The 14,614-nt window shown below is 35.1% G+C and overlaps 1 protein-coding gene and 1 long non-coding RNA gene across 3 annotated transcripts; one reads left to right on the forward strand and one right to left on the reverse strand.

Moving 5' to 3' along the window:
- The first annotated feature begins 437 nt into the window (after window positions 1-437).
- LOC147409673 (uncharacterized) lies at window positions 438-6,148 on the forward strand. 2 transcript variants are annotated; one of them, XM_086431366.1, is made up of 5 exons: window positions 438-766; window positions 4,628-4,678; window positions 4,781-4,914; window positions 5,589-5,680; window positions 5,777-6,148. In XM_086431366.1, exons 1-5 carry the CDS (start codon window positions 479-481, stop codon window positions 5,956-5,958), a joined length of 747 nt encoding a protein of 248 aa, XP_086287492.1. In that variant the 5' UTR covers window positions 438-478; the 3' UTR covers window positions 5,959-6,148. The 2 variants fall into 2 exon arrangements, with proteins under 2 accessions (XP_086287492.1, XP_086287495.1); XM_086431369.1 differs by having other exon boundaries at window positions 440-766; window positions 5,788-6,148.
- Window positions 6,149-11,652: 5,504 nt separating this feature from the next.
- LOC147409674 (uncharacterized) lies at window positions 11,653-13,036 on the reverse strand. Its single transcript, XR_015175176.1, has 2 exons — window positions 12,696-13,036; window positions 11,653-12,596 (listed from the first exon to the last, which is right to left on the reverse strand). It is a non-coding gene; the product is annotated as an uncharacterized LOC147409674 (long non-coding RNA).
- Between the last annotated feature and the right edge of the window lie 1,578 nt (window positions 13,037-14,614).

Genomic DNA, 14,614 nt, shown 5'->3' on the forward strand with positions numbered 1-14,614 from the left:
GTAAAGTTGATTTACAAAATCAATACCATTTAAAAATCGTTCGAGGTCAAAATAACTTGGGCGAGTCATGGATATCGTGTTCTTTGCTCTTCGAGCTATCTCCATCAAAGAGAAAAAAAATATTGAAAACTAAAGTTACTTCCTAAAGTGAACGATATTCTCATTTTGTTAAAATTTTATATTTTAAATTTACTTTGGGTGTAATAAGTAAAAGTTGAGGTGCAAATAGAAATATTCGTCACCGTTTGTTGACTTGGAGGTGTGCACACAATAGATGCTTTCCACATGTATCTCGATGCAAAGCATCTAAGATTACACATCCACGTCAGCAAAGTGTGAATTGAGGTCAACAGCTAAAACGAGTTAAACGGTTTATCCCGTTCAAGACGAGATGACTCGAGAGAGTCAACTCGTATAGCGGAGATAAAGAGAGAAGAGAGAGAGAGAGAGAGTCGCCATTTTCACCATCACCAGTCCAATGTTCTCTGCACTTAAGTTGCAGGTTTCGAACCCTGCAGCTACACCTTCTATTCCCCTACATCGCAACCACACCAACATCAATTCTAACCTTCGCTCATGTCGTCCGTCTGATCTTCGACTACCCAAGCTTTTCTGTGTTTCGTCGTTCTCCTTCCAATCCGACGACGCATCGGGCCTACATTCTCAACTCACCTCGTCCGTCGGATCTCCTCCATCAGTTTCTTCTCTTGTGCAGTGGGATCTGACTCAACGTCACATTCTAATGTTAAACATCATCGCTGGCACGGTAACCTTCTCTCCTTCATCTCCTCTTCCTTTCCTAGGGTTTCTTGTTCACACTTTTATCAATTTTGTACCTCAATTTTTTGAAAAATTGAGTTTTTATGAAATTTACTTGTTTGGTTTGGGAAAAAAACTGATATTTTAAAAAGTCTTTCTAAGGAAAAAAAAGAAAAAAAAAGGGTTCAAATCTGCAATCCAAACAGACTCTCATTGTCCCTTAAATATCTCTTCTTGATTCTTAATGGGTTTGAATTGGATTTTTAAAAAAATTTATTTATCCATTTTTTGTCCTTTAAACATCTCTTCTTGGTTCTTGATTGTGTTGAATTGTATATATTTTTTTAAATTTAAATATTATTTATTTTTTTCAATTTGCGACCTTTTGTAGATGTGGCGGTATGTGTATGTTTGAATTTCCATTTTTGAGAGAGAAAACAATTTCATTAAAACCTCAAGAGGAGGTCAAGGAGAACCGTTGAGAGATAAACCCTCAAAAAAGGAGGAAAAACAATCACAAAATGCTCGTACCCAACAAAATTAAAACCCAATCCTGAGAATAAACAATAAAACACAAAATTAAGTAATCAAGGATTCCCATATGAAAACAAAAGTCTTTGAACTCTTTGGGAAGTTTTATACCACAACACATGCTTGTTTTAATTTGCATAATTGTCTTGATAACACTCTGCTTCCCCTCAAAAGTTCTAGCATTCCTTTCTTTCCAATGCAAATGGTAAAAGTTGATTTTACCTCTATCATGAAAAAACACGATGTCCAAGTTTCTAGAGGAGATGAGACCAAAGAATGAATGACCAAAAAGCGTTTGAAAAAGAATCAGGATCTAGAACGGTGCCTTGTTCCTATAGAGGAATGGTGTCTACTTGGCACGTTTTGGTAGGAGTATAAGATACATTGGTTCCTAACACATTGTTTTTATATATGGCACACAGCCCAATGTGTTTATTCTCTAATAAAAACCTTCCATGTAGACACCGTCCTGGATCGCGACTCTATGAAAAAACAAGAATTAATGAGGTTAAATCTCAAACGCTCGTGTAGTGAAGTAACAAATGGTCAACTTCCCACCACTCTTCTTGCACATAATGTGGAAGTTCGTCATTATCTTTTTTTACAAACAATGAGATGATCAAATAAAAATGGTTTTGTTAATGTGTGCCATTGGGGCACATGTTTACATGCATTTAAAAATCCTTGGAAATAAACATTTGAGGGCATTTTTGGTAGGCAATTTTTTTCGGGCATTTTGGGTAATAAAATAAATTTTGCAGGTGTATTTAATGAATCCTGACGCATGCTCTTAGGGTGCAAGATAACAACACCCCAACTAAAAAAATGCTACATTATATGGAATTTTAAAGACCCATTTAATAGAGCCTAGAAACTGAATTTCCATAGGATGAATGAACAAATTATAAAGCAATTTGACCGAAAATTTACCGTCATGGTATGTCAACCATTTTTGTGCATCTTATGAATCTGAAGGTAAGTGGAGAAACAAAATACATTCCATCAACCTAACCACCTAGTTAACTTCTAGTCATTTTGGTGGCTTTAAAAACCTAGATCCCATGAAATTGGGCTTTAATGAGCAATTTCCACACATGTTCCTCTTCCAAACCTAGATCTAATTCATGTTCCTCTTCCAAATCTAAAACCGTCACGCTTGCTAAAGTTCTCTTTCCCAATCAGAAAATCTCTTCAAATTTCATATCCATAAGGAAATCTTTCCCTATTATTCAATTAGAGCATGGAGCACGTAGATGACATACATTTCATTGTCCACCTCCTGCACCATCATCCTTCCCATCATGTATTATAGAAATTCCCAATTTACACAACCATTGACCTTCTCCATGTCCAACTCACACTAGCCTGATTCCATTGAGGATTTGCCTGACAAAGCTCTATTCCTTGCGGATTATAATTCTAATTATTTTATTATTATTTTTCCTCCAAATCCCCCTTTTTTTTTTCTACCTTTATTCATGATTATTAATCAGAAATTCTCTATCAACAGGATAAAAGAGTTAATTATAATTATTCACTCCGTGAAATTAGGAAAATATTAAATCAAAAGAATTTCATGTTTCCTTTTCTTGAAGCAAGCAACTTGACTATGGTTTTCTAATTGCTGGGACTTATAGGTCTAAAATCTGAAATGTTAAATGCCCTCTATTTCTTGGGCAAGGACCATGAAAGTACAATCTGACCCATAATCAACAAAACCGCTTATGAAATTATTTGATTATCCTCATAAATTATTCCTTAATTACTTCCCAACAACCTTTAAGGAACTCCAAAGAGAAACCATTAGGCGTTGGAGCATTCTCCTCGTTCAAATGTTTGATTGCTTCCCACGTCTCATCATTCTCAAGGGTCTTTCCAACCTTGTCCCGCTCTTTTCAATAATCCTTTCATAATCAATACAAAGGCTATCATATATGCCTTCAGAAACTACATTAGTATAAAAATCCCCAATTCCTTCTCTAACTCTGACCTCCCTCCACCCTCCACATTCTACTTCTGGAGATGAAAGTGGTTATTTTATGACTCCAATCTTCCTTGTGACATAACTTGGTGCATTATCTCATTCTTTCAGCCATTTAATTTTTTTCCTTTTTTTTCCAGCTAATTTCTTCCAACTTTGACATCATTATAGATTCCATTTTAGCATCCTCTCTAAAATTTTCCTCTTCCGATAGGCCAATAATTTCCTCTTTGCCATCTAATTACTGATCTTCTCGAGAACCCTTTTCTTTTTTCAATGCACTCTACCAAAGCCCTTCTTATTCTAAAGATTCAATTTCTTTCTAAAAAACTCCACTGTACTACCCCTGAATTGAATAATTGCCCACCATTCCCATACCTTTTCAAGGAACTTAGGATGCTTCAATGACATGCTTTCGGGACAGAATGGAAGAGAACACTTATTATCTTCAACCATCTCAAGAATGATTGGAATATGGTCTGAAACAGGCCCTAATCACTCTGCTTTTATTAAATTGATGCAATGTTTTCAGATGTAGAGGCGCTTGCTTGGGTAATGCCTCGAGTCGTAAAGCGTAAGCCTCACACGCAGTGTATTTTTAAATAATTAATATAAGGTATAAAATAACCAATATTAAACAATTGCAAAATTAGGATAGCAACCACATAGTCCCAATTATCAAATACACAAATGAATTCTAAGTACTAATCCATTACAATAAATAATTTTATAAAATGTTATTATTTTGTATTTAATAGTTGAAAGTTGCTACAGTAAATACTATTTTATGTTTATTTTAAAATTATAGCTAAATATTTTTAAATAAATTATTTTATGTACTATTATATGCTACGAAAACTTATTTATAAATCAAATCAAGTCAACAATTTTCTTTGCATTGGACAAAGAAATGATAGCAAAGATGAAATTTATAAGATCTTGCTTAATTAATAAAACAAGAAGTAAAGAAGAAATAAAAAAGAGATGAAAAATATTAAAAAAAAGAAAAGAAAAGAAAAGAAATATAAATATGGGGCATAAGCCTCGGCCACAAGGAGTATGCCTTACTCATGCCTTGCACTAAGGCATATGCCTTTTGGTTTGAGGCGTAAGCCTTAGTTGCTTTTATGTTTTCAACCCTATGCCTTAGGGCGTTTTTAGTGAGCCTCATTATGAAGTGTGATTCGAGGCGTAAGTATCAGACACCTTTAAAAATATTGATTTGATGTTAGTTAGTTCTTGTTGGACTTGAGTTGGATTAAATTTGTTCCTCTCGATGCTGTTTAAATGGGATTTTTAAAAATCTAGTGGTAGAAGATGGAAATCATGTTTTCTGACAGACCCTTTTCTCCTCAGGCTGCAATTTCTGCGTCCTGGATATTGTTCTCCGCCATTCCCACTCTTCTGGTTTGTAATCTTGCTCCTATATTGCAAATAAGTTTCTTTTAGTTCTTCAAGATATGTTATTTACTTGCAAAAAAATTGTTCGATGTTGGGTTAAAATTAAAGTCCTTTAAAAAAGCCGCTGAGTCGCTAGAAAAACTAATGGATGCTATGAGAGAAGAGCTTCCCGATACAATGGCTGCTGTCCGATTATCTGGCATGGAGATCAGCGACTTAACAATGGAGCTCAGTGATCTGGGGTAAGTTTCAGATAGGGCATAAAATGGGTCGGATTTTATCCAAAATCCGAGTGAACCAATTCTGAATTTAACAGGTTTGAACTCTTGGAGTAGACCTGAATAAAAAGAATGGGTCGAATATCCGAGTCGGATACGGATCCATCCCTGTATCACTTAGATCTGAATGATATATTGCTTTGAAATTTATATTTTTATGTTTTTCATAGTATCTTTTTTTCTACTAATTTGGAGTGCCAACTTAGCTAAGTGGTAAGCATGTTGAGTGTTGTTCCCATGTCCTAGGTTCAAACCTCCTTGAACCCAACTTCTTTTGCTAACTAGTAACCTTGTACCTATTAAAAAAGAAAGATAGTATAGAAATATGAAAAGAAATATAGCAAAAAAATGTTGAACGGTCCAAAATTATCCAACCCAACCGAACCGCATCAAGTAATTCGGTCAGGTCAGATCCGGATTTAGTGAAAGCAAGATGGTTCGGATATGGTTTTATCTTGATAGAATCCTAGTCAGATTCAGATACGGATTTGAATATGCAAAATTAGATATGGATGAACTCAGATCCGTTTAGAACCCAACCCATTTTATGCCCTAGTTTCACATACCAGTTTTTGACAATCCTCTTGATTACATTCTTATACGAACTTATCTCCTGAACCCATTTGGTTTTTATGTAGCCAAGAGATAACAAAAGGTGTAAGAAGCTCCACTCAAGCTGTTCGTGTAGCAGAGGACAGGTTACGCCAGTTTACGACAATGGCTCCAAAAGGTTAATTAGCTTATAAGCTTATTTTTTACTGTTCTCTTGATTATTCAGTCTTAATGGAATTGAGTGATGAGTGTTACTTCAACTTTACTTCATTAGCATCGGTGCAGGAACAAACCAATCCAAGGACCAAGACAGTGGGACCAGTTTTAGCTAGAACTGCGAAGGGCTTACGAGAGGGGATAGTGAAGGGGCGTTCAATCTTACAAATTTTCTTTAGTCTTGCACACTTTTCGAGGTTGGCCTTTAACTATTTTGCTGCTAGAGGACAGAAACCGTAGCGTTATCTTATGAGTCATGGTGAGCAGTACCAAATCTTTCTTCTGTATATAGTTTTTAGGTTCCCCAGTTGAGATTTTCGATTGTTATACCATATTGAACAGAAAGTAATAACAAGGTGAGGGGATTATTATTCCTCTTATTTTTGTCAAAGTAATTAATTGCAAATGGTTTTGAGGATTTGTTTGTTCATGAATTTTGCTTGAACTATGATATGGTTTTTGGGTGAAATATTCTCTCTTGGATAAAAGAGTTTTGTACTTAAGTCAACAAAGTAAGAAGTTAAATACCTGCTATTGTCACCACACCACATGTTTAGCTTCTATAGAATTGAATGTTGAGATATGGAGATAGATCGACACCTTTACTTCCTACAAAAAATTGTTGGGTCTGGACTTTGATAGTATTGCAACAAGTTCTTATTTTTATAACAAGTTCAATTAATTTCTTGGAATCGAATGAATTAGTCCAGATTTTACCCACCAAACTGAGTTTCCATTTTTATTGAACTTCGATGATAAATGTGGGCATCAAATGTGACTTGCTTCTCCTCGATCAATCTTTTATATTTTTTATATTAGTAGTATATCCATCTGATAGTTAAAGATATTACATTAAGTTTGTTTCAGTAAGTTTCTGTTATATCCATTTAAAATCTAAGGGTCTGTTTGATTGCATGGAATAATAGGAAATTAAAATAACTTTTCCGTGAAAATATGGTTAACAAGCATAGAATTGCGATTGTTGTCGGAAATAATTCTCTTGACAAATGATTTTCTCATTTTGGGGGTAAAATATTCTCCAACCTGAATCACCAAACAAAAATCCCAATGTTATTCTCTCACTGCAAAACTAAATTCAACTCTCTTTCTAGCATTTTCCTAAGGGCCATCATTTACCAACAAACAATTTTTTGTTTTTGTTTTTGTTTTTGAGGAAAACTGTTTTCTAGAGTCATTTTTTCACAAAATAGTTTGTCTGGAATAATACATAATACATATCCTAAAAGTAAAATATTTCACCATCAATTTGATATGATTCTTGATACATATTTTAAGGGTCAGGATCCCTTTACTCATGAAAAAAACACATGATCCCAACTCATTAAAACCAAAATCCAATGATTGATACTTATCCTCAGGATAAGTATCTCTGAGATTTGTGTTACTATACTCTTAAATCTTAACCATAGGTATTTTGTGTTTAAAGGGATGAGATTATGTGTTTTTTTCATGAGTCATTTTTAGAAGTCAACGGATCCTGACTCATATTTAAATGGTTAAATAGGACTTATAATTTAGTGCTTTTTTTCTCTCGAAAAGAATAATGCAAAAGGGACCTCAGGCTGGAACCTCGATGAAAAACATCTATGCTTCCAATGCACTTTCACATCAAGAAGTGTGATATGAGGTTCCAACCTGAGGTCACTCCAACACGACTTGAAAAGAAAACTCAATTCTCACCAAGCCTTCGTTGGGCCGGCTCAGTTGCTTTGACACACTGCAAAACAACTTTGAGGTCCCAGGTTCGCATCTAACTTACCCATCAGAAAACGAACTCTAGCCTTACTAAGGCTTCTAGGGAGACCTCATCGAGTGAAAATCGGCTATAGCTGGTTATTCCAAATAAGTTACCTGTCATAACCAATTTTCCCCAACGAGGCACACTCATAAGTCTTAGTAAGCTTTCTAGCCTAACTACTACATCTAGCTTAATGCTTGAGTTGTGTTTTTTTTACTCCCCCCCCCAGACATACTCTCTTGACATGGCATGTGCTAGAACTATAATTTTTTCCTTGGGATACACAACCGCACATCCCCATAAATATATGCAATTGTGTATCCTGATAAAAAAAATCTATGATTTCAGGAGAGTATGAGGGAGTATGTCAAAGGGGTGAGTTCGAAAATCATTATTCCTTTTCTTTTGGGAGAGTGGTGGCATCTTGCAAAGTTATTGGAAGTCATGTTCTTGGAGAACCCATTCCAACACATCTTCAAAACATGATAGATCTTTTTTATACTAATGATAAAATAATGTGCTAAAACGTACGTGGTTGACGTGGAAAGTACACAGGATCATAGATCATTTTCCTCGTGTATCCCAAAAAAAAAAAAAAATCTATGATTCTATGCACTTACCACGTCAATCGCGTACGTTTAAATGTGTCAATTTACCACGACTCATCTTTTTAAGTCTCCTCTAACATGATATGTGCTAGAATATAAAAATAGGCACATCTTTGAAGTACCCATGTCATGAATCCTTAGGTATTTGACCTGGGGCTCCTTACAAACCTCATTCCTTGGATGGGATTGAATCGGAGAAATTTTTAGCTCTGAATTTTTCTTCACTTTTTTGCTCTGAATTTTTCTTCACAAAACACACTAGCTCTCCACTATGTGACAAGTGTAATCTAACGAGTGTAGTTTGGTCAATTTGGAGACGCCTCAATACACGTGAACTAATGTAATTAGTTAGTCTTGGATGATGTAGACTAAGGTCAAGCATGTATGCTATCGTTTGAAAACACATGAAACAATCTCCAAAACTCACTAAACATTAAAGCGTATATCATAATCACCATTTTACAAACTAAAAACACACTTGCACGTGTGTCAAATGCACTCAAACATAACTACACGTGTCACACCTATACAACACAAACACACACGTAGAGACCATGAATGAATGGGTATGAGAGAGAGAGAGTTGGAATTAGGCCATGTTGATCTGCCCATCTCCCCCAAGTCCATGTGTAATGGCCATAACATCTGTTACCTAGAGTTAGGTGTATGTTCGCCCGAAGCTACCTAGGAACACCCATGTAACAGTATGTAAGGTTCGATATGAAGTCATGTTAGCCCCCGTACCAGAACATATCTGTTACCTTAGAGGTACATGTCAGTCTCGTGCCAGGGCACACTTGTTAGCTTAGTGACATTTCTGTAATAAGGGAGTATGACTGACCTCCACTTTTGATGTTTCCTTCTGGAAACCTAAGAAAGACTTAGTGTATTCTTTGTAGGAAGGGTGTCTGGTGCTTCCCAATCCCTGGCCTACACCCACGTTGTTGAAGCCCTTAAACCCAGTTCCGTAGAAGCCCCACGTGTCATAGGATCATCTAGTGCTTTGTAACGCACCTTATTGCTTTTGTAACGCGTTACCTCGTGTAATCAATATTATATCAACAAAGTTACCTCCGGACTTTGCCTCGTATTACCTCATTTACTTGTTTGCTAGCTACGTGTGTGTGGTGTTCGATCATTTTACAGGCTTGCAAGTGGATTTGACCTCCTTGCGCCGCATGACCTAGTTCGAAAGAATACGGCCATGACACCAGGACTTATAAGTCGCCTTGTAGGTCTTCTAACATGAACTTGCATGATTGGTCTTGCAGTAATATATAAAACAACACATCAAAGATTATTAACTGAGAAAGAGAGAGAGAGAGAGAGAGAGAGAGAGAGAGAGATTTGCACTATACCATTCCAAGAGGATCATCATCTCGTGAAATAGTAATTGGGTTGGTTTTCTCTTCATCTCCCTCTTCTTCATGTTGACTTGGAAAAGTCTGAGGTAGAAGAGTCAAGACCTAAGCACTTACGAAAAACCCTTGGAGACACCTCAAGACAATAACAGGGGCTTTGGGTGTTACCATCTGTTGATCTTAACCCATTTGCCTCCTCTCTTCTTGATGTTTCGCCCATTTTTAGTTCTCTCTTTCGTTTCTCTTCTTTTTAATAATATCGTTTCTTTCTTCTTGTTTTGTTCACTTGCCACTCTTGAATGTTTGAATTGGATCATTCAATGCCTTGATGAGGGTTATTAAATATGATGATCAGCCTTTCTAGTCCACATGTCACAGCATGCAATGCAAATTCGTAAATACCCAAACTGTCCTTACTTCTTAATATGACCAAAATACCCGTACCAATGCATTTACACCCATTTTTATTAGAGAGATTTGCTGTTCCCACTTCATGTTCCATTCCATTCTTATCATAAAAACTCCCTCCAATGACAACTCCAAGGACCTTACTTTATAATTTTATAACCTAACAAACTTTTGAATGAGACTCATATTGATTAAATACTTATAAATACTCTCATTCTTTAAATCACTAAGGCTTTTGGGTACCTCACAGTTGGAAAATTGGTCATGGTTGGTTATTCCAAACCAAGTGACTTGCCATAATCAAATTTCCCTCCACTTGGCACACCCATAAGTCTTAGTAAGTTTTTTATCCTGACAAGTACGTCAGATTAGCCCTTTTTCTTTTGTGAGAGGACAGGTGACATCTTGCAAAGTTATTGAAAGTCATGTTGTTGGAGAGCTCACTCCAAAGCTAACTTCTTTAAAACATGAGAGATCTTTGTAAGTCTCCAAAGTACCCATGTCATGAATCCTTTTAGTATTTGACCTTGGGTTCCATTGGAGAATTTTTTGCTCACAGACATTTTCCCCCCTCAAAGTTGATAGGCTCTCCACTGTGTGACACGTGCAACTTAAAGAAGGTAATTTTTTTTTTAAATTTGGGGATGCTCTCAATACACGGGGTTAATGTGATTGGTCAATCTCAAATCCTATAAGCATTATAAGGAAAAAGTCTATGAACAAAATAAACTTCATTAAATCGGGCCTTGTTCAGAAAAAGCTTAGAGCTTTAAGCACGAAATGTCACTAAAAAGCATCATGATCATCAAATATCATATGGTGAAAGATCACAACGAATCCGTAAAAGTTTTATTAGACAAAACATGCTAAGGAGTTGTCAATTGAGCATGATTCCCAAAAATGACCGAAGGGAGCTAACTATCTCAACATGGCTCCCGACCTTATTGGAGGGAGCTGACAACAACCTAACATGATCTTTTACTTTTATAAAAATTATACAAAAGAAGGAAGCGGAGATCCCGTATCACAATTTCAATGAATAAGAGAGTTATACATACTAGAAAGAAAAAAGAAAAAAGAAAAAAAAAAAAATTTAACATCTCAACCTCTTGTGATCAGGACTTAGATTTGATTTAAATAAAATAAGAGAACTCAAAAAACAAGTTTTTTTACCTAAAAAAAATGAAGACTACTGAACTCCCCATATTTTAAGTGAGAGATCTAATTGTATGGCTGATGTGACGTTCTTTCAATTGTTGAAACTGTGGTATAGGACCGTGTGTCACAAAGGATCCACTTCCCCAAAAGAAGAGGTATATAATTTTATCTCACCTTAGTCTATGTTTCATTAAATTAAAAATTGATTTAGACATATATAGAGTGACCTTGTCAAGTTAACAATTATAAAAGACAAATTGATCAAATAGTTGTAGGGGTTTTACCCCCACATATTTGACGATGTCATTGCCAGTAGATTTTCTCATTAAGAAAAAATTAGCATCGAGATAGCATGGAGTCGCCATTGGACTTGGACCCTCATTATAGGGGCATCGATGGTGAGGAAGTGCGAGCCATAATTGTGGAGGATAATTTGATGACATGAGCCAAATGGAAGTCAATAGACCTTATGGTCTAGAATCTAGATCACGGACATGTGGAGTGAAAAAAAATATAGGTTAGAAATTTTCCCTTCGTAATAAGAGAATCATATTTCCTAGGAGACGGTTTGGTAATTTCTTTTCTTCACATTGGAAAATTGTGGTCTCTACAAAAATGATTTTACCACAAACACGTTGGGTGATGTATTGCATTTTTATATAAGATCATTTTCCAATCCTGTTTCATTGGGCTACCAAACAGACCATAAGTATAAATTAACATAAAATACAAAATGAGGAAAAGTATGCAACAATAAGAAACATTACACAAATCAGGTGATTTAATTTAGAGATATCCCTCTCTAGGTTTTGGTGAATATTTGAGTTACTCTTTGTTTTCAATCTGATGACATAGTCCCCTTGACCTGGTTTACTCTAATCTGAAGTTTGAGAGATAAATGAAAATGACCTAAATGCCCTCACTTCAACCTCTAGTCAAAATCCACTAGATTTCTCTTCACCAAAATCATTCATCCTTCAACCTTAATTAAGACAGTATTTTATTTTCTCAAGTCTATAATTTGAAGATTCCATCTTATTAACATTCAAACACCAAGAACAAAATAGGATTTTTGGGTAAAAAAAATCAAGGTATACATGAGGTTGAATAATAGGTTAAAAATAATTCATCCTGAGAGGTTCAAACGCTTGGAGAATGCAGATTTTAGGTTGGAGGTTAAAGAACATATAGTTTATTTTGTATCAGTATTCATGCGTAGACTAAGGTCAAGGGTGTGTTTCATCTTTTGAAAACACAAGAAACTATCTTAATTATTCACCAAAACGTGGAAGGGAATGTCTTCCTTCATGAATCACCACCCTTCTACAACCTAAAACACACTTGCACATTTGTGAAATTAATGCACACAACCATAACTACACGTGTCACACTTTACATAACACAAACACACCATTCAGACTTAAAAACACACATATAGAGGTCATGGGTGAGAGAGAGAGAGTTGAAGGGGTTAAGAGCGAGGCTGTGTTATCAGTTGATCTGCCCACCTCCGCCAGAGTTTATAGGTGGCCTTGTAGGCCTTCTTACAAGAACTTGCATAGTTGATCTTGCCGTAACATTTGCCTACATACATAAAACAACACATCAAAGAATATTAACTGTGTGTGTGTGTGTGTGTGTGTGTGTGTGAGAGAGAGAGAGAGAGAGAGAGAGAGTAGTTACCATTCCAGGAGGATCATCATCATCTTGTGAACTATTTTGGTTGGGTTTCTCTTCATCTAATCCTTCATCTTGTTGACTTGGTAGAGTCTTAGAGGTTGTAGAGTCTAAACCTAAGCACTTGAGAAAAGCCCTTAGAGCCACCTCAAGACAATAACAGGGGCTCTGAGTGTTTCCATCTGTTGATGTTGATCCCTTTGCCTCCTCCCTTCTTGATGTTTCTCCCATCTCTCTTTCTTTAAGTTCTATTCTTCTTGTTTTGTTCACCTGCAACTCTTTTAAATGTTTGAATATGATCATTCAATGCCTTGATGAAAGTTCTTAAATACCATGATAAGCCTTTCTACTCCACATGGCACAACATGCAATGAAAATTTATAAATACCATAAGTGTCCTTACTTCTTCATATGACCAAAATACCCTCACCAATGCATTTACACCCTTTTTTATTAGAGAGATTTACTAGACAGATTTTACTGTTGCATTATTATTATAAATAAATAAAAAAACACCCTTGGACTTGTGATAACACCGAGGGAGTTTTACTTTGTCAATTTTGTTACACAATAAACTTTGGAGTGGGATCCACATTCTTTTAAAATAAAGATAAATGTTGAACTAACTTCATTGGGCATTCCGTTGATGTGGCAATGCATAGACAATTGTAATTTTTTTTTCCTTGTTTCGAAAAAAAATCTACAATTCTCTTTGCAATGCCTTGTCAACGTAATGTTCAACAATGTCAATTTAGAATTACTCTTAAATCAAATCCCTATCATATATATCCTCTCCCTTCTTAACATTAATTATATCTCCTAAAATCATCATTGAAACATGATCACATTGGCAATCTAACGCCACAACCTTTAAGACTTTATTATGAAATTTAAATTAAAAAATAAATAATATTTTTTAGGTTTGATTCATGATTTTAGGAGAGTAGATGTTGAACAGAAAGAAAAGATATAATAAGTATTTAATTTAAAGAATAAGAGTATTATAGATATTTAATATTTTAAAATGATGTGAATTCCTCTCTTAGTTTTGTAAGGTAAGAAACTAGATAAAGTAAGGTTCCCTTGGAGTTGTCCGAACTCTAAGGGAGATGTTGTAATAAAAATGCAATAGTGAGGTATGCCACGTAAATCTCTCCTTTTATCATTGCATACCCATAAAATAAAAAAATGGACTATAATACCTACCGAATGTATCATCATTAATCTTTAATTATCTTAAATATTAGAGTCATATTTTTTTACTTGAAAATTTTCACTCAATGTGTATGCAGCTGACATGGCAGGGGCACATAACCATAGATGTTTTTCTTCAGGATACACAAGGAAAATGATCAACGATTCTATGCCTTTGCCACATCAGTTGAGTACAGACCGAGTGAAAATTTTTGAGTCAAAAAATCATTAGCGTAAATACTATTGATAGAATTCTTAATTGTTTTGATTTCTTAATATGACAAATGTATCAATTTTTGTTATTGCTTACCCATAAACAAAAGTATGTACCACATATCATCAACAACCCTTATCTTTATTTTATATATTGGGGTCCGACAACATGTTCATCGTCCTGATGTGAAGAAATTAATGAACCTTATTATGTTTGTCGAGAGTTTTATCGTTTAATTTCTTTTTCGAGTTAAAATTTTTGTCTACATCTGCTTGGGATTACATCTAGTAAATTGTACAAGTTTATTTTTTATCATATATCTTCACTTTCTTAGTAAAAAGAACTAACGTTGACTACGAACCTGACATAACCCTCATTTTTTATTAGGATTACTATAAAAGATTTACTACCTCTATCAAACATGGGAACCTCAATCATTTCTACTCTTCCACAACAACTATCTTTATATTACAAGATTTTCTATTAAAGATAAGAAAGAAAAAAAAAAAAAAAAAGG

This window comes from Akebia trifoliata, chromosome 2 (assembly GCF_017979445.1).
Source record: "Akebia trifoliata isolate Shusen 1 chromosome 2, ASM1797944v1, whole genome shotgun sequence".
NCBI classification, from domain to species: domain Eukaryota; kingdom Viridiplantae; phylum Streptophyta; class Magnoliopsida; order Ranunculales; family Lardizabalaceae; genus Akebia; species Akebia trifoliata.

What these genes read in the sequence shown, in the direction of transcription:
- LOC147409673 (XM_086431366.1), top strand. Translation starts at nt 479, where the DNA reads ATGTTCTCTGCACTTAAGTTGCAGGTTTCGAACCCTGCAGCTACACCT. An exon ending in TAAACATCATCGCTGGCACG is followed by an intron (nt 767 to 4,627) that starts GTAACCTTCTCT and finishes TTTTCTCCTCAG; the next exon opens with GCTGCAATTTCTGCGTCCTG. An exon ending in ATGGAGCTCAGTGATCTGGG is followed by an intron (nt 4,915 to 5,588) that starts GTAAGTTTCAGA and finishes GTTTTTATGTAG; the next exon opens with CCAAGAGATAACAAAAGGTG.